This window comes from Chenopodium quinoa, unplaced genomic scaffold, assembly GCF_001683475.1.
Source record: "Chenopodium quinoa cultivar QQ74 unplaced genomic scaffold, ASM168347v1, whole genome shotgun sequence".
NCBI classification, from domain to species: Eukaryota; Viridiplantae; Streptophyta; class Magnoliopsida; order Caryophyllales; family Amaranthaceae; genus Chenopodium; species Chenopodium quinoa.
Window position 1 is genome coordinate 1,506,333 of NW_018743858.1, and position 19,656 is coordinate 1,525,988.

The window sequence follows — 19,656 nt, forward strand, 5'->3', positions numbered from 1 at the left end:
TGTAAATGATATTCTTACAATTTAGTTCGCAATGGTATAGTACAAGTGTCATTTGTGTTTGCAATGGTACATTAAAATGGTGTTGTTTTTACCATTGCTCCGTCAATGTATTCATGAATTAGGATAGAAGTGCAATCAAGTAAAATAACAGCAACGAAATTGAACATTACAATCCATAATTCATAGAATAAGGCTAAGGAACGCAAACAAAACATGGAACGTAATCCAACCACTGTTTACAGTTCACCCTTCATTGAGGTGCCAAGTTTTGGACTGGTTGCCCGGCCCCTTATGAACGGGTCAGTATTCTCCTAGCATTGGTTTTCTGGTGGTAGAATTACAAGTACCAAACGTACCACTTTGATTGCAGTTGTGCATATTGACTTCATGTACACAGCATAGGAACGTAGTATGTACACACGATGCATAGGAAAGGGTCATTATTCATGTACACAGCATAGGTACGCAGTATGTACACAACATACCACTATGATTAAATTTACCAACGTGATTTTAGTGGTGCATTTTTGGAGAATTAAATGTACCACTAACACAGTTAGGTGGAATATTCAAGGTTCCCCCTACTCGTAATAACTTCAGAGCTAATACATGCATTAAACAATCAAGGCATAATCGAACATGGTGAAGGCATAATCAAACATAGTCTTAGGCATACAGAAAAATAGTGTTGGGGAAAGGAAAATAAAACTACAGTACTAATTAAATAAAGACACAGAGCATTGAGTAGTATTTGATCCCTAGCATCTTCATCATAGGTCTTTTCTGTAGGGTTTCGTAGTGACCCACACTACGAGGAATGAAACCCGCCAAGACCCGCCCCCATAATAAATGCAATTAACAAGCAAAACATAATTTAAAACATAAGAAAGGATAAAAGATTATACCTTTGACGCGTGCTTCGCTCGCAAATCGAGCTCTTACTTCGAAAGCTCGAGCGTCACAAGTGTGAACGCCTCCAATGGCTCACACCCACGAACCCGACCCGAACGGTCCAAGTCCCGAAGGTTAGTCGGGACCCGACCAATTAAACTTGGAGTTTTACGAACTTAGAGGTTTTCTCACCTAATGGGAGATGCCTCATTGAGTTCTACTCAAGTAGTTTTTCCCAAACCTAAAGCTTGGGTATTTATAGGGAAAGGAGACTTGATTCTCCCTTCTCCCATCAATGTGGGAGAATTGCATTTTCCTACTAATTCATTTTAATCAAAAATAAATTAATAAACAATGCAATTAATGACTTACAAGTGGAAAATGGAGGGAGAGTGTTTAGGTGAGAACCATTCCAAGAGAGGGGGACCATAGCCTTGGTGCCCAAGGCAATGGCCACCACCCTTGGTCCCCACACACACAACCGAATCCACATGTTGCTGGGACAGCTGGCTGCCAGCCAGCCTTGGTAGCCAAGGCAGCCTTGCTGGCGCCTGGCGCCTTGGCTGTGCTTGCAAGCCAGCACACATAGTGCAGCCAGCTAGCGAGCTCCCACCCACTGCCAGCATGCGTGCTGCTAGCGAGCCACGCATGCTGGGCGCAGCATTGCTACGCACATACACACAAGCGCACTACATCTTGGTGGTGTGTTAGCGATGCACGAGCATAAGCACATGCAGTGATGGTGTTGTGCTATACATTGCCTACTGCCAACGCCCAGCACATCCACACGCACATGCGATGGTGCGATGGTGCTCGGGCAGTGTTAGGCCTTGCATAACGCCAGTGCCCAGCACATCCACACGCATATGCGATGGTGCGATGGTGCTCGGGCAGTGTTAGGCCTTGCATAACGCCAGTGCCCAGCACATCCACACGCATATGCGATGCTGCGATGGTGCTTGGGCGCATGGCCCTGCTAGCACGCATGTCCTAGCATGCTAGGCTTGCGTTGGACCTCGCCTAGCCTAATACTCACATGGCTAGGCCAATGCGAGGCTACGGCTAGGTTCGTACTTGTAACTCGATTGATTTTGCATCTCGTCAAATTCTAAATTCGACTCGACTTGCGACGCTCGATCTCGACGCTCTAAGCTCGATATCCGACGTCTTTGTTCGTAAAACTCCGACGACTCATCATATCCTTCGGATTGATTCGTCGTCTCGGATCGGTTGTTCGATTGGGTTCGACCCGAAGAGTTCAGTGAAGATTAAGCTGTAATATTAATTGAACATTAATATTATTGATCAGAAGCGGCCTCCACCTAGACATTCCGATCACTTGACCTTACTGAAGAATTAGCTTTCCGATAATTCTGAACCCTCTATCGGAATAATACACTTGTTGGAAGGACACCATTTCTTTCATTTTCCAAATCCCCAGTGGTGGATGGAGCCATCAAAAGCCAAACCAGAATTGAAGTAGTAACTTCCTAGCTCTGCCTCCTCGTCCGAGCTGCACGGATCATTGTTCAATTCAACTTGTTGTGGTGGCCATGATGGTGGAGGTGGAGCATGTAATTGCAAACAACATTTATTTACCTAAATAACTTACATTCCAAACAATATTATAAAACAAACAAATTATCTGGAAAACAACATCAACAAGCAACCCAGTTGGCTGACTTGATCTGTGCAAGAAAATGGCCCTTAGCATATTTGGTTTCCAAAACATCATAACTCCACCAGGCCTTGACTCCGGACCACATATCTCAACTTGGTATTCACCTGGGAGGTTATAAACAACGCAATTGCTAGCGTCATGTTTACCAATACGAGCTTCCAAAATGATGACCAACATGGGGTTAAATTTTTCGTGTAGGGTCGTGAAGTGCTCTGCAAAGGAGGGCCTTGTGCACCCTCGGGCGTTCCAAAATAGAATGAGCGACCCCCGATCGACTACGCCATACTCTTAGATTGAGAAAATATGCTCTCCTTTATAGCTAACACGGTGGTAGCGTTTACGAATGGACCAGCGATGGTTAAGCCTCGGATTAAATGTACAACCTTCAACCTAAAACCTCAGGTGGATGTTAGTAGTATTAACGGTCATGAGGTGGAGGGTATCCGTGAAAGAGCCAACAAATATGTGGCGCCAAAGCGTGGGGAAACTGTAACCAACTATGGAGTCGGTGTTAAGATTGGGCTTCAAGTCAATTGCTTCCTCTATCTCAGTTAGTACTGTAAGCGGGGACGACGAAGAATAGAACCTCTCTATGAGCCAATACAACATGACACAAGCTCCCTCATCGTAGCAACCCACCAAGTCCTCTAAAAGAGGAAGGTGTCCCGAAGTCGGCCTGTCATCTTGTAATTGCATGCAATCAGTTTGGCAGCACATTCATTGGAGGAGATGTACTCTAATGGATTGCACAGACTGGTATATCTCATTGTAAAGGTTGGAGGTGCTCCTAAAATACTTAACTAAATTCAGGTTAATTTCGGACACCCCCCTCAGGTTTTTTTGAAAGTACAATAATGGTTGATCTGGGTGGGGTAACATTTAATGGCCTGAGCTAGAGTGTTTGACAACGGTATTTCCGGCCATTTGAGTACCTTGTAACTGAGGAAGGGGATGGAGATGAGTTGAAATGAGAAATGGAAGGCAATGGATGGAGAGTATGGTTGGAAACTTAATTTTGTTGTGATGAAATGCTTTGAAATTTTTTTAACCTGGTGCATGAGTTCCCTAAGGAGTTGTCTTGTCAAATGAAGCACAAAGTCTAGGAAATGGTACGAGATAATTACTAGGTGGTACAGTTGACATTGCATTCCGTTCAATTACATGTACCGCTGTATGTATTGTTTTAATTTTTACCTTCAGTTACGGTGGTGAATGTTGAATGTTCACCCTATTGCAAGTATGGCGTAGGTCCAATACTATGGCACAGAGTTGTCGTTTCAAAAGAAACACACATTCATTCCAGTGGAACATTTTATAGTCACAAACATACAGCCACACTTAATGTAAAGATTTAGTGGTACAGTTTTTATACCACTGGACATAACGGAACTAACACAAAAGAGTTTGCATGACAAAAATTAGTAAGAACTAGTGCATTTCTTAGATTACATAAAGGGTGACTCTTAGTAGGAGTTGGTGATGATGTGGCATAGGAGAGCATGAGAAAGAATAAGAACCCCATTTAAGATGCTTCTCACTATTGATGCTCTAAAGTATACTTAACTTATAAGGACAAACATAAAATCACACTACGTTGTCTAAAAATAAGTCCGAACAACGGGCAGTGGTACACTTATCGTTCACGAAATGTACCAATATGGTCTGACATATTGAAATGACGGGTGACGAAAATGGAAGTTCCCCAGAAGCAGTTCCCCAAGGAGTTGTCTTGTCAAAAGAAGCACAAAATCTGGCTAATGGTACAAGTTAGTCACTGGTGGTACATTTGACTTTGTATTCCGTTCAATTACATGTACCACTGTATGTATTATTGTAATTTTTACCTTCCGTTACGGTGGTGAATGTTGAATGTTCACCCTGTTGCGGTCTACGTGGCCTAGGTCCAGTACTATGGCACAGAGATGTCGTTTTACAAGGAACACACATTCATTCCAGTGGAATAATTTATAGTCACAAATATACAGGAACACTTAACATAATGGTACATTATTTGTACCACTATAAGTAACGGAACTAACACAAAGTAGTTGGGAGTGAACTTAACGCATGCTCATAGTTGCGAGTATAAAAAAGGGGGTAAGTATTAGCTCGTGACTGGTTTCCTTTCCTTGGAGTAACAAAAATTGCCAATAAAAAAAATGGGTAGCTAAAGGAATAAGAGATAGAGAAATGATGGTTGATAAGGGAGTGGTCGTTGATAAGAGCCCAAGCCGCCTTATGAAGCGGTTAGAATCCATGAAAAAATGGGTATCACGACGCAAATGGTGTTGTTCGAGACTTTTACCTTCCCAAAAGAGGTAGAGAAATGATGTTCGCCCACCAGTCAGCCACAATTGCTCATGGAGGGCTAGAAAACCCCATCACTGGAATAGATTTCCATCCGGAGTACCCTTTCCTAACTCTTTTTGAAGTAGGAGGTCCCGGGTACTTTCGGATGGAAGCATTCTGTTTCATGCACTACGTTGTTGATGCTTACAAGATCGCTGTAAGTGTGAATCTTTGTGAGTTCCTGGAAAACATGATCTACTGGATGCGATATCCATACTATTGCAGACACTTGATAAAATTTTGGGAGCTTTTCCTCCCTATGTGTGATTGGCATCAAAATGTTGAGTACATGCTCAACAACCACTGTGAGGAAGGTGATAAATTTGGTCTTCTACTACTTGGTCACGATTTCACGTCGGACTACGGCAAAGATTTGATTCACGTGACGGTAGAGTGGCTGAATTTCTCTGCAAAGGATCCTTTTGACATGATCCATACGAGCGAAGAACAATGCATGTATTTTAGAAGCAAGATGTTGGCTGAAAACGGGTACGATGAGATGCAACACTTGGATCTTATCACCAAGGAGCCATTTCAGTACAACGACTACCCATCTTGGTATGTGCGCCGTTTGACCGAGGCGAAGGATAGGTTCGAGAACAAGTCCAATCCTGATTTCGGTGACTTGTGGGATGGTTATGAGCCTGATTATGGTGACCCGTATGGGGATTCGTGGGAAGGGAACCATGATTTTGTGTTCAACTAGTTACGTAGTGTTGTGTTGCATTTTCGATGTTAGTTGCATATACGCATTACCTTTCTTAGTGTTAGTATGTATTATGACTTTATGTACCACTGGCAGTTAAATGGTATCATTCTGTACCATTCTCGTACCACGGTACGTCTTACTATGTTTTATGTACCACTGGCTTGTTTAATGGTACTCGGTTATGTTTCTTGTCATCAAAAACTACTTGGGTGTTCTTTGCAGGACTCATCGTCTTACTATGTTTTATGTACCAATGGCCAGTTTAATGGTACTCGGTTATGTTTCTTGCCATCAAAAACTACTTGGGTGTTCTTTGCAGGACTCATCGTCTAATGTACCACAACTATATTAGGTGGTACATTCACAACACTAAATCCTATTATTAGTGGGCTATAATTTTGTAGTGGTTGACAGACCGTTGTGTTAGGTACTAGTGAATATGTGTTGTTTTTACATGAAATTGAACTATTTGAACTACATAGATCTTCATATGGAAATTTTAGCATACAGAAGCGCAAACAATGTTTTGCTAACTAGTAATGAACTACGCTACTACTAACCGCAGTTGAACGAAAACGACAATTACAATTTAAAATAAACGAAAATGGCAATTACAGAAATAGTCAGCCTAAATTTTACGATCTTTATGTGTTCGTGCTCTAACACCTCTACCCGTCGAACAACGCCGCCAGTTGGTGGACCATCCTTGATGAGGTCCAACTGAACAACCCACTCCCAGTACCCGCAGTGGCAACATTTGTAGTACGGTCGCTTTGAATTCTTCTCCGACATTGAGATCCGAAATTCCACGAGGGTTGCGTCATCTCCTAAGCAGTTGCAAGTTTTGGCTGATATCCATGAGATGTCCGCAGATGCAAACGGCCGGGAAATTGTTTGACTTCCTGTCGATGCAGAGGACATGGTTGACATTGTAAGTAATTTGTGAAGAAAGTGTTTGAGAAGGACGGTCACGTTTTTGGACAAATGACTGTTTTCACTCCAAACCCAAGCATATATAGTGGAGTGAAACCACAAAGAGCGGGAAACTTCCTTAGTTTAGGCGCCAGTTTTCCACCATAGGCCCCATTTTATATATGGTACCCTCTGGTTCATAAAATGTACCACTCTGTCTACAATGATACAATCAACACATGAAAAAGTACCACTGTAGTAAGGCTTACACAAATTTCATTGTCATTAGGTTAACGAAGTCAGTGGTAAGTCTAATTTCTTAAGGAGGACTACATGAAAACACTGTTCATTGTAGGGTGTAATTGGCTAAATCATTTAGCAATCGATAACAAGTAAGGCCATGAACGAACCAAGCAACAACTAAATAACTCAAACGAGTAACTGAATTTGTTAATGACATAAATATCCCAAGGGTTGTGATTAACAAATCATTAAAAGATTACAAATTAGTTAATGAGGTCTACTCTAGTAATTAGTTGTTTGTGACCAAAGATATTATTGAAGCCTAATAAGAATGATATTAGTGATACCAAAATTCTGATTAAATAGTGCCCTCCTACGACGGTGTTGTACCACCATGACGGACAAACATGCATTTTCCTTTTTAGTGGTTCTTTCTGTAAGGTCATTTGTACCACACTGACTACAGTGGTACCCTAAATGTCTTAGTAACTTAAGGTACATATTGTATTACAAAGTAACTGAATTAGTTGAGGAGGTAAATATCCAAAAGGTCGTGATTACGAACTTAAGGTACATATGGGGGTTGTGATTACAACTTCATGAATTCATACGTGTACGTCTTTTTATTGAGGTAAATTGCAGTATTCATACATGTACGTCTTTTCAAAAAAATACTGGTGAAGCAACAGCATGTCATTCAATAATGTTCTACAGCGTCCTACTTTCAACGTAAATTTCCCAAGGGTTGTGATTACCAAATTCATTGACAGATTATGAATTGGAATGAGGTCAACTCTAGTAATTAGTTGTTTGTGACCAAAGATATTATTGAAGCCTAATAAGAATGATATTAGTGATACCAAAATTGTGATTAAATAGTGCCCTCCTCTGAAGGTGTTGTACCACCATGACGGACAAACATGCATTTTCCTTTTAAGTGGTTCTTTTTATAAGGTCATTTGTACAACCCTGAATACAGTGGTACCCTCGAGTAGATGTATTGCATCTGGAACTTGCAACTAAGTTAATGTATTATACTGAATTTAAGTTGTCTGAATTAGCACATTATTCAATTATTATTATCCCATACCAAAAATTGTAATTAGTAGAAAGTACACTTGACTTACAAGTTACAACGACCATAATAAAATCACACTTATTCCATTTAACTCTATGCTTGATGACTTCTGTGTAGAAATTAAAGATATTTCAGGTAGGAGTAAATTGTTCATAACTTAAAAATTGTGGTGTTTAGGAATGATTTTTTCTTTCTTAGCTGTTTAATTTTTTTTTTCTTTTTTATGGAGTTCATACCTTATTTTCAGTTTTAATACCCTATTTTCAATTTTAATATAGATTAAAAGCTATGATTTCAATTCTTGTCAAGATAAGTTACATTGAAAATAATACCTGACTATTTATTGTAATCGATTTTGACTATTAAAATTAGTCAAGTGTTGTTGTCAATCAAAATAGGATAGATTTATTTAATTCATAATGGACTGAGGATTAAATTAGGATTCAACTGTTATAGTCAAAATGGATTGAGGAATATTATGAAACTTTAATTCTATTCATATTTTGTTTTAAATTGGGTCAAACATGTGTATACATAATTAAGACACTTTGACAACATAGTATATGGTTATTGTTAGTGGAATTTGATTGTATATAAATACAGGTGCTTCTTAACCATAAGATATTCAACATACTTTCTGAATCCTAAAGATGTAAAGTAACTTGCCAAGTCATGTTGTTATGTTTGAAGATGAATGTAGACATAAGCTTGTAGGTTGTTTGTTTTTCTTATATATTATGTGTTATTTGTAGCATGTTTTTTTCTGTTTGTAAATAACTTTGTGAATATTGTAGGTACTTCAAGAGGATTGGACTGCCTTGTTAACTGGAGTTGTAGTCCTGTGGAAGTTCTTCGAGGCCCTAATAGTCGTATATGGCCTATGCAGCTAGTGAAGGTTATTGAAGATACCAGAAGTAATAGTCATATATGGATTCGAACACGAATGTGGTTACACTAAGAAGAGGCGAACACATTTTTCATGGAGTGCGTAGAGAATGACCATCCTGAAGCACTTCTTCACTTTGGATTTGTGAGGCTTCTTTCTTATTGTCTATGAGTTTTAGTAATTACAATAATAACTCTGTCTGTAAACTAATTACTGTTTTCAATTCGCTGATTAACTAATTATTGTAGCGCCAATACTTTTCTACTATGGCGGTAGACGAAGGTTTAAAGAGTCTGGAACAAGAAACGGAGTTGCAAAATACAAAGGCAGCATATATATTAAGACACACATATATATTTACGGGAAATGAAGACAAAGGTGTTAAGCTTTTGGAGAACACCATCAACATCATCGGATCAGCAGGAATCGTCCAGTGCAAAAGGAAGCTACGTGAATTGGCAACGTCAAATTGGATGAGAAACAAGTATCTTTTAGAAAATATGTCGCAGCCGCGACTGTTTTGCAAACTAAAAATACAACACGAAAAGCAGTTATCTGCCTAGGATGGTGTTTACAACGTAGCTGTTGAAAATTAAATAGCTTGTTTAACTTGTAAATGTGTTAGGGAGATAAGCGTATTTTACACCATATTACATGGATGTAAGATATATGGGATAACTATTTGGTTTAATGACATTTCTTTTTTTTAACTTGCAGTATATCATTTTTTACATTTGTGTTTAACTTGTACATAATAATATGTTTCACATATCTGAACAACTAGTATTTATTGGAGAGATGTTCATAATAATAATAGGTGAAGGAGATGTTGACAATTTAAATAAACTTACGTATATTAATAAGCTAAATATAGTATTCCCTTATTTTATACAACTTTGTATAGTTCTGAACTACTTGGTCATTTAACTTACCAATATTATTTTACGTTGTTTACGTATACGTAGTAGCAAATGCAAATATTTAGCACACATAAACAGAACAACAAAAATAATTAATAGTGAACTACGCTACTAGTTCAAACATTAAGAAGTACCACCCTGAACACGATACATGCCTTTGCCTTTTCAGTGGTTCGTTTTTTACGGTCATATGTACCACCCTTCTTAAAGTGGTACCCAAATTGTCTTATATATATATGCTGAAAATGTATCACCCTGATTATAGTGGGACACTTGTATGGTATACCATTATAGGAACCTTCATGTAAATACCTATACTTACAACACATGGATATAAATGACCAATGGTACAATTCATTAACGATAACTGTACCACTGCAAGATGTTATAACAACATATACAACAAACAAATATCAAACCAATAACAAACCAGTGGAATTAATAAAATTACAAGTGATTGGAACCTGATGTACCAGGAGTACCTAATACACTTGCAAAAAAAAACCCCAGAATTAGTTCCCCTAAGGGAAGTGCAGTACCCTAAGGAACCATCTAGATCCCTCATTTGAATCCCTCCAACCAATCGTACATAGTCATTCATTGACAATGACATATTGTTCTGTGCCGCTGCAACTTGCTTCTTTCCTGCATTTTTTGCCCTAGCAGCCTTCTCTTTTCCCTTTTTTTCTATGCAAGATGGATACCTCACATCTGTTGTACGATGGGCCTTCTTCTTGGGCAGCGGTGGATCCTTAATCACTACAGAACATATCCATCACAACTCCCCACAAAGGCACTAACTGGTGTAGGGACTGTATTTGACAACCCAGATCGATGTGTGACTGATTTAGTCATACAAGCAGGCCCCTTATTCAAAGCCACAGAAGAAGGGGTCCGAACAACACCATGTACGCCATCATCCGCGTTGTCGTTATCCTTGGCTGCCTGTTCCTGTTTTTTGGCAACCATTACCAATACTTCATCTACTCTAAGGTCCATCAATTGCAGCAACTCTGCCACAGCCTCAACACCCTCCTTACAAGCTGAAGCCTTTGAGCAAATTGGTTCATACATCCCCATCAATTTGTGATATTGCCTGGCTTCATCGGTTTTAAGTGGATCATGGTAAGCTACTTTCACTCATGTGTGTTTTCTTTGGACATCCTTCCTCCAGCGATGTAGAATATACTTCTCAGGAACAATGGAAACACCACAATGGTCATACACAAAGATCATATGTCGAAAAATGATTCCATGGCACTCAAAGTGTTTACAGTCACAACTAGCTTCATATGTATTACTGTTGTAGCACACCCTGTACCATCTCTGAATCTTAGTCATAGATTCTTTCTTTGCATATTTTGGCTTGATCCACACTCGGTCCTCAATAACGAACTCAACTTGATTCTCACCAACTTCATAGTCATCTAGGCGTCGCACGTACAACATCCTCATGCACTCGCGCTGAACTTCTTTGAATTTGGCGTCCGTGTAACACTTCTGGAACACTTCCTCCACCAGGAAATCAGTAGCTAAATGCTGGATGTACCGTACCGTGTTCGAGTCCGCAATTCTCTCTGACTCGACCCTTATCTGCATTGCATCGCAGTATCGAAGCACAAATTCAGACAACGTTGTATGCTTGTCAACATAACCTTTGAAGAAGTGATTGAAACTTTCCGAACGTTGGGTCGTTTTCATCCCGGCGCAGAATAAATGCTTCAAATACGCTGGGATCCACATGTGCCTTTCCTCATACAGCCCTGCATTTCAAACAATTGCAATTAGTGGCTTATCTAAAAACATTCAAACCTAAAACACCTGGACTACTATCAATGGTACATTCACTAGATCACAAATGTGCCACGGATAACAAAAAACTTGCAAAAAAAGCATTCAGTGGTACTTTACGTCTACCACTACACCAGCTCCGCCTCTATATCAGAACTGAAATAGCTTCCAGTCCCCTGCACACAGACAGCTACACACCTCTGCATATTCTAACATAAATCAGACAAAATCACAAAAAAAAACAAAAGCTTAAATGGAAGTGCAGTAGCTTCAAGCCAACTGTTATCTCCTAGTTTGTAATACTCAACTGCGTCCACCCAACGAGCTTCAAATTCATCAGCATCAAAGCTACCATAAATGCTATTAACTCATCCTTTACAGCTTCATAGTCCTCATGCTTACCCACATACCTCCCAAACTTCTGAAGTATGTGCCATATGCACCACCTATGGCAACTCTCAGGCATAGTCAAGTTTACAGCTTTCCTAATCGCCGGATCTTGATCCGTTAGGATTGAGATAGGAGCTTTACCCCCCATGCAATGTAGCCAAGTCCTCAACACCCACTCATAGGTCTCCGCCGTCTCCCGAGAGACCAAAACGTACCCGAACAAAATACTCTGCCCATGATGATTCACGCCGATAAACACAGCAAAGGGAAGGTGAAATTTGTTTGTCAATTACGTATTGTCAAAGCACACAACATCTCCAAACTCCTCATACGTAGCTCTACTCCTCGAGTCTACCCACACAACATCTTGTAATGACCCGTCCTTCCCAAACCGACATAGATGGAAAAAAATTTGACTGTCGGCACTCATTTTGTTGAAGTACTCTATCATGTCATTTGCATCACCCTCAGTAAGCTCAAGTTCGGTTTTTTGAGCCACTGCATTCTCCAAGTCTCTTTGCGTAAATGTCATCTCCTCCACTCCATTACGCTCCCGAGCATAACAACTGTACATTTAGGATACCTTCACCTTAGACTTCTTCCCCGTGTGCACCTGCTTGACCAAGTGACTGTTTTTCACCATTAACTCGTGCTTCCGGTACATCGCTACATCCTTTAACTTTCCTGGAGTAACAATGTGACCTTTGTGCTCCAAATTCACCCTTCGAACAACCCAGGTCCCTTCCTCATTAACACTGGCATACAACTCCACAGGACACCCGCACTTTTTACTCTTCCGTTTCTTAACTGTCTCCTCATCTTGCAATAGCCCTTCCTTAAGTGCATCCTGTTTACGCTTCCTTAAAGCGTAACCATAACAGTCACAAGTCCATTTAGCATTCCTTCTCTGCTTACAACACTTCCCCTTTTCCAATTCCTTCTTCACATCCACCCACCCAGAAGCAGCCCTCACTATACCAAAACCCTGTTGCCTCCCATATCTCCAGAAATAGGTATCCAACTCATCCCAACTTCCAAATGCCATGCCCAAAGTAGGGGGTGGTACTACCTCTTCCACATCAAACACAGTGTTCACCATTACCGTGTTCTTCTTTGGGGTTATGAATGAGGAACCCTCTGCACCAGCCCCATCAAATTATTTTTATTCAACTAAATTACTTCTACTGGACAGAAAATATTTTTACTAATATTCACTATTATTTTTTAAAAATAAATTAATATATTATAAATGGATATTATTTTAAAAACTTTTTAAAACGAATTTTAGGATGGAAATATAACCGAGTTATAGAATATTTATTAAAAGATATGATTAATTTTGTATGTATGAAATATTATAATTTTATCGATAATAAAACTCTATATAACAATTTTATCTTAAAAAATCTATCCAAAATTTGCTTACTTAGGATCATATGTGTCACAATAATACCTATTTATCACTTACGTGGCGTGACACTTGGCGAAAAACTGAAATGCCTAGTGTCGATGTCTCGTGGCCTGGCTGCGAGACCGACTTTATTTATTAGTGATATATGATATGATTTTGATTCATCTTTTTAACTGTTAGAAAAATCCTAATATAACATTAAAAAAAATAAAAATAAAACCTTGCCGATGTCATGAGAATTTCTAATTATGTTAGAACTCACGCGTACCTATAAAGATAATATGATTTTTAAGGTATTTTTATACGAAATTAATGCTTATTTTATCAACCACAAGATTATGAAATTAAAGTACTCCAGAAAAAAAAGTGGGTTCTGTATGAATTAGCCATGAATATTAGTTTAAAAGTGTTTAAGAGTGTTTTGGAGCAAAATACTTTATTTCTATACTTTGTACATAATAATATTTTAAATTTATATATTTCAATACAATACACTACGAAGTAACATTTACTTATACGAAAAAAAAATGTACACATTAATAAAACAATTAATGACATGACACTAAAGTAGTTTAAGATAATTTTGAATGCATATAGCATTGAAGATTTAAACAAAAGATAAGTACGACAGGTATTAAATATTAATAACATTTTGATTATCCTAACCTAAAGCATTTTATATGCAAGGAATATAACATACTAGTATAATCATATGATTTTAAGCGTTTGGTATAATTTGTTATCAACATTATTTAATTAGCACCAATAATGTTTAAAATTAGTTTAATTAATAAAACCCGAGCGTAGCCGGTCAAAACAAGATAATGGTGCATCCATGCATTACACAATATAAAATCAAATTTATCATGTTTTCTGATCAGTTTTATATTTCCTTGATTTTCTACATTGTAACCGTTCAATTTTCAATTTAAATCAGTGCACAAAATTTTGGTAAAAAATAAAAGATATTCGGTCTTTATTTACTTAAGAAAAAATAAAAAATAATAAACATAGTCCTAAGAGCTATCTAGATAGATTAACATAAATTGCACTAATCTACGCATGATTTTATGATAAATATCTAACTTATTCCATAATAAGAGGTATTTTAATGTTTATATGCCTACATAAAAAATAAAAATAAAAAAAAAATAAAAATAAAAAAATAAAAAATAAAAATAAAAACTGGTCTTTATTACTATAACAAATGCTGCGTTTTCCGAATCCCAGTGTATGAAGTATTAACCCGACAACATCGAAAATGATATACAAGCTCTAATCAAAACTCATTTCTCAATTGTACTACATCACACGCGCTGTAATTGTCGTGGTTAAATTTTTTTTAACCTCTGTAATTATCCTGACATGGGGTAGATTTTTTCTGTCCATATTCATCCGTTCCATAAAACACTCCTAATAGTCCTAACAGACTAGTGTGAGACTGAGATTATAAATTCAGTCTTCCCTAAAAAAAAAAATTATAAACAGAGTGAGAAGTTGAAGTAAATTCTGAAACAAAGAAATTTCAATTGATTTGTTATTGGGTGGCATTGTTGGTTTCTCTGAAATTGAATGGCGAAGCAGAAAGTGCCGCGGAAGAAGCAGGAGAAGGAGACGGAATTAGACTACCATAGATTCAAAGCTTTTGCAGGAATGGCGGTTGATGTTGCAAAGAAGCATTCTGATGTATACTTCTTTCCTCAAGGGTTCTTAGAACAAGCTTCAACCCCAGCTTCTTTCTCATCAATGGTGACTTCCAGACCTTATGTGGTTTGTCGTGTTGTTGATGTTACTTATTGGGCTGATCCTGTTACTGATGAAGTTTTCGTCAAGTATCGGCTTATGCCATTGACTAACATTCATGTCACGGGTAATTATAATGGTAATGGTAATGGAGATGATGAAGGGGGTGATAATGGTAATGAGGTTGATTCGTTCGTCAAGTGTTTAAGCATTTCGGATGCGAACAATGGTGGTGGATTCTCCGTTCCGAAGCTTTGTGCTGTATTCATTTTTCCGGCGTTGAATTTCGTAGAGGATCCGCCGGTGCAGACACTCAGAATTAGTGATGTTCATGGAGTTAAGTGGGTGTTTAGACATATTTACGGGGGGACGCCTAGGAGACACTTGTTGACCTCTGGTTGGAACACGTTTGTGGATAGCAAGTATCTAACTTGTAATGATTCTGTTATTTTTGCCAGGAATAAGGTTACAGGGGAGCTGTCTGTTGGGGTTCGAAGGCATTTTACGCCGCTGTCCAGACTTCCTAAGGAATATGTGCCCAAACCCCCAAGACTTGCCCGAGTTTGTGGTGGAAGCTCACAAGGTGGAGCAGGCTTGCAGAGTGAACTGGACTTCTGGAACCCGGGTTAAATTTCCCCAGAATGCCGGAGATGGAGGGCCGATGGTGACGTGGTTTAGTGGGACGGTTACTTCCGTGGTGCCTAGTCCTAATGACGGGCCTTGGCCTGGTTCTATGTGGCGGATGCTTCAGGTATTGCCATTGCTTACCTTATTCATCTATCTATTTATGTTTATATGTTGCTATGTAATACTATCAAATAATTAAATGTTTATGTTATATGTTGGCAGTCAAATAATTAGTCCACATGATATGCAGTTGATTGTAAGTATTGGGAATAATGTATATGTTAGTTGTTGGTATGTTTTACTATCAAATAATTAGTACGTCCACATGAAATGCAGTTGATTCTAGGATTGGAAATAGGAATTCTATGGATGTTTGTGAGGGGAGGGGTTGAGATGAGTGTGCTCATTGGCTGTTTTAAAGAGGTATAATTTAGGAACATGTCATTCAAGTGTCTTAAGGTCTTACATGGGTTGTACTTTTGAAAGGTGTTGTAAGTTAATATCACACCAAATTGATCTCATATTCTTATCTTTAAATGGAGCTCGATTGTGGAGTAGAACTAGCAAGAATACCTGTCAAATGACGTAGACTGTCTTTTATGAGGTCTAAGGGACAGTGACTTTGGCTATCCTTACTCGAGGAGTGGTATGATACCGCATATTCTCAATGTTATTGCTATGGATTTATACTGCTGGAATAAGTAAAACCAATGCTGACGGGAACATCTTTTGTAATGGGTCTGTCTCAATTAAAACCATGTTTGACCATTAGACAGATACTTCATGATTCTATCTTGATTCTTGACTTCCATGCTTGCGTGTTTGCTGTGACTATTTTGGGTAATCTGCTTCATATAGTTTCTTATTAATCACTTGAGGGATCAGATGTAGAGTTAAGAGATCACGAATCAGATGCAATAGTAGCGCTAGGAACAGTATGGAACGTTTCACATGTTCCCATTGATGTTTTCTATTGTCCCTGAATAAATTGTAAAATGACCAGATGCCATTCTTGTAGAAAGTTTCTCATGTTCCCTGTTGCTGTTTTCTAAAAGTATGACATTCGGCTTTAAATGATGAAATTGTGGTAAGGGTGTAAGGCATTCATTATCTAACTATCTGAGCAGACAGATATTGTCGTGATGATTACCATGTGTCAACCTAATAATTTTGTCAGGCTTGTTCTTGATACATCATTTGTGTGGAAGTAAAGTATACACAGTAGCAGTGCTGTTGATAAATTTTCTATACTTCCTAATCCAATTTGTAACGATAATGAGAAAGGTGGTTTGGTGTGTGTGTGTGTGTGAGGGAGGGGGGGGGGGAGGTCTCAAAGGTTATTAAAAAAATGACTTCACATTCCTATAAATTATTTAGTGTTATGGAGCAAGTGTATAAATAGCTTTTGATCTAACAGTTAATTTGTGGTGATAATGCCAAATGGATGCTCTCAAATATTTTTTAATATTTTTTATTTTTTATTTTTTTTTTTCTGACTTTTAGAGAAGTCTTGCATTCACTAGGCATCAGTGCATTCAACCAAGACATCATTGTATGAACTATTATGACACTCTTAATATTGTTGTTAAAGTTGCTTGTTTTATGTGCAACGAGCTCATGCAGGATATTGATGTTTCTGCTTGGGGGCGATCCTTGCATGCCTTGTGATCATGCCTTTATCCATGTTTCTGTGGTACGAGCATTAAATTAAAGAAAGTTAATTGTAGCTTACCAGTAGAAGCAATGTTTATGGCCTTCAATCAAATTATCAAGTTAATTTTGTTGGGATTTGGGATGTGAAAAAATAAAAAATACTCTGTAGTGCTGTAATATTCTTTCCAGGTTACTTGGGATGAGCCAGAGAAGTTGGAAGAAGTAAGGATGCTTAGTCCATGGCAAGTGGAGTGTATTGCTCCAACACCACCACCTACTATTCATGCTGCATTTAATACCCCTGCCAAAAGGCTCAAGGGTGTGCAGAACTCTGCTCTACTAGCTGATGGGAAGGGAGATATCTACTTTACTCCTCAACTCGGATTTGGTTCACTGGTGATGGACCAGTTAAGTCCATCCTATATGAATTACAACATTTTTCCCGCAGGCATGCAGGGAGCCAGGCAATTTCCTAGTATTTATCCATCTAATTCACCTACAATCATGAATGACGATTCTCACCAGGGGCGCACTGATGATAATTTGGACAGTAGTATGTCACAGAAAGTGGAAGGTGTATCCGCTGACCTGAATATTGCCAGTTCATCCTCTGAGACACCCTCATTTGACAGTTTCAACAGTGAGCAGTTCTTTGGTGCAATGAGTACTGGTCATCATTCATGCAACTTACCTGGAAAAGGTGTCACTTCATTTCAGCTGTTTGGAAAGATCATTCATATAGAACAGCCTCCAGCAAATACAGATGACATAAGCTGTACTCATGCTGTATCTCAGAGCTCCCCTGTGATGAAATCATCTGCTTTGTGAATGGTGATTTGCAATGTGTTGGTGGTTGGGAAGGCTGTTCAGGTATGTCTTTATAATTTATGATTACAAGTTTTTACATATGCTAATTGCCTTCTGAAAAGCACGTAAGTTGCTTGAATATATGCCTTTTGTAATATCTTCTGTTGATGAGGGGACCTTTTACTTTTCATGCTATTAACCCTGGGAGATAATCTTGTAGGGAAAGGAGAAATTAAACCATGCAGTTTGCTTTTCGATTCTTCTGTAATTTTGTGTAGTGCATCCTCAAACACATACATACAACTCCTCTCATCTTCTTTCTCCACACATGTCCATGTTTCACGAGCTTATAATATCACGTATGAGTAATACTTGGAGGCTGATTCTTTTTTGGTTTGACAAATTCACAAGTTTATTACTGGTATATTATATCATAAAGAGAGAGATTTATGAGCTGGGGTAGCATAGACTGTCCCTATCACACATGCAAAAAGACTCAGATACAGGATTATAGATGTAAGTGATTAGACAATATTATATACTACTTCACTGCAGAGTACGATACGGAGTATAAGATATTGGCTCACCGCTCAGCAATAGCTTAATAATTGTTACACTTTTGTGACATTTGCCATTTCTTTTTTAAAAGGGTATGATGTGTGTGGGTATTTGCTTGTAGTTAAATGTTTCTCATGTAGCAAAGCAAAGTGGAATCCTCAATTATTATCTTTATATGGAGAAATTAAAGCATTAGTCTTACATCATAGACCATTGCAAAATCTCCAGGAAGTGACAGTGTCTTTTTTTCCCCCCCTCAGTTTCAGGTATGTGGTTCTTTGACCAGAGGCACGCACCATGCAACTTCTAATTTAGTATTGAACATAGTAGTTTGCTGATGGTAGTTTATTTTTCCTTTCGTCTGGTTTATTTTGGAAATGTAAAGTTTAACTTCGAGATCTTATCAGACTACGTTTGAATAATTTGCTTTGCAATGGTGTGCTTTTAGATTTGGACATGAATGTAAATTTATTCCACAATTAGAATGGAGAAAACCATCAGTGCTTTTTTCATGATAGGGTGTTTTTGTGGATTTTCTTGATTAACCATGCTTCCCAAGTTGGCTTACTTTTTTTTTTTTTTTTTTTTTTTTTTTTTATTTTATGTGGATTTTCTTTCCTTTGCATGTCTCAACAGTTGGTAGCTGCTGCGTTTGCTTCCCTTTTTATTTAGTGATTGTTGTTGTAGGCTTCCAATTGATGCTTTTCATGGTTCCAGTATCAGCATGATCTTTTACTACATATGTTCGATAGTATGCTTTTATTTTTTATTTTATTGGTTTCATCATACGAGTATTTACAAGAAGAGTCACTTAGCCAATTTTGGTGATGTATTATTAAGTAGAACCAATACAATTATTAAGTATTCGTCAATATCTTTGTATTATACTTTGTATTGGAAGATATTGCCGAATATTTCATAATTTATCAGTTTCAATTACAAAGTATAATAGGTATAGTATTTGATAGCACGATTGTTACAAATAATACAAGTAGCATTTACTACAG

At 38.2% G+C, this 19,656-nt stretch overlaps 2 protein-coding genes across 2 annotated transcripts; one reads left to right on the forward strand and one right to left on the reverse strand.

Moving 5' to 3' along the window:
* Nucleotides 1-10,809: 10,809 nt before the first annotated feature.
* Nucleotides 10,810-12,424, reverse strand: LOC110686473 (protein FAR-RED IMPAIRED RESPONSE 1-like). The gene is made up of 4 exons (XM_021863098.1): nt 12,161-12,424; nt 11,813-12,079; nt 11,618-11,669; nt 10,810-11,432 (listed from the first exon to the last, which is right to left on the reverse strand). The coding sequence occupies exons 1-4, from the start codon at nt 12,422-12,424 to the stop codon at nt 10,810-10,812; spliced, it is 1,206 nt and encodes a 401-aa protein (XP_021718790.1).
* Nucleotides 12,425-14,833: 2,409 nt separating this feature from the next.
* Nucleotides 14,834-15,634, forward strand: LOC110686474 (auxin response factor 17-like). Its single transcript, XM_021863099.1, has one exon. It carries the CDS (start codon nt 14,834-14,836, stop codon nt 15,632-15,634), a length of 801 nt encoding a protein of 266 aa, XP_021718791.1.
* Nucleotides 15,635-19,656: the final 4,022 nt, after the last annotated feature.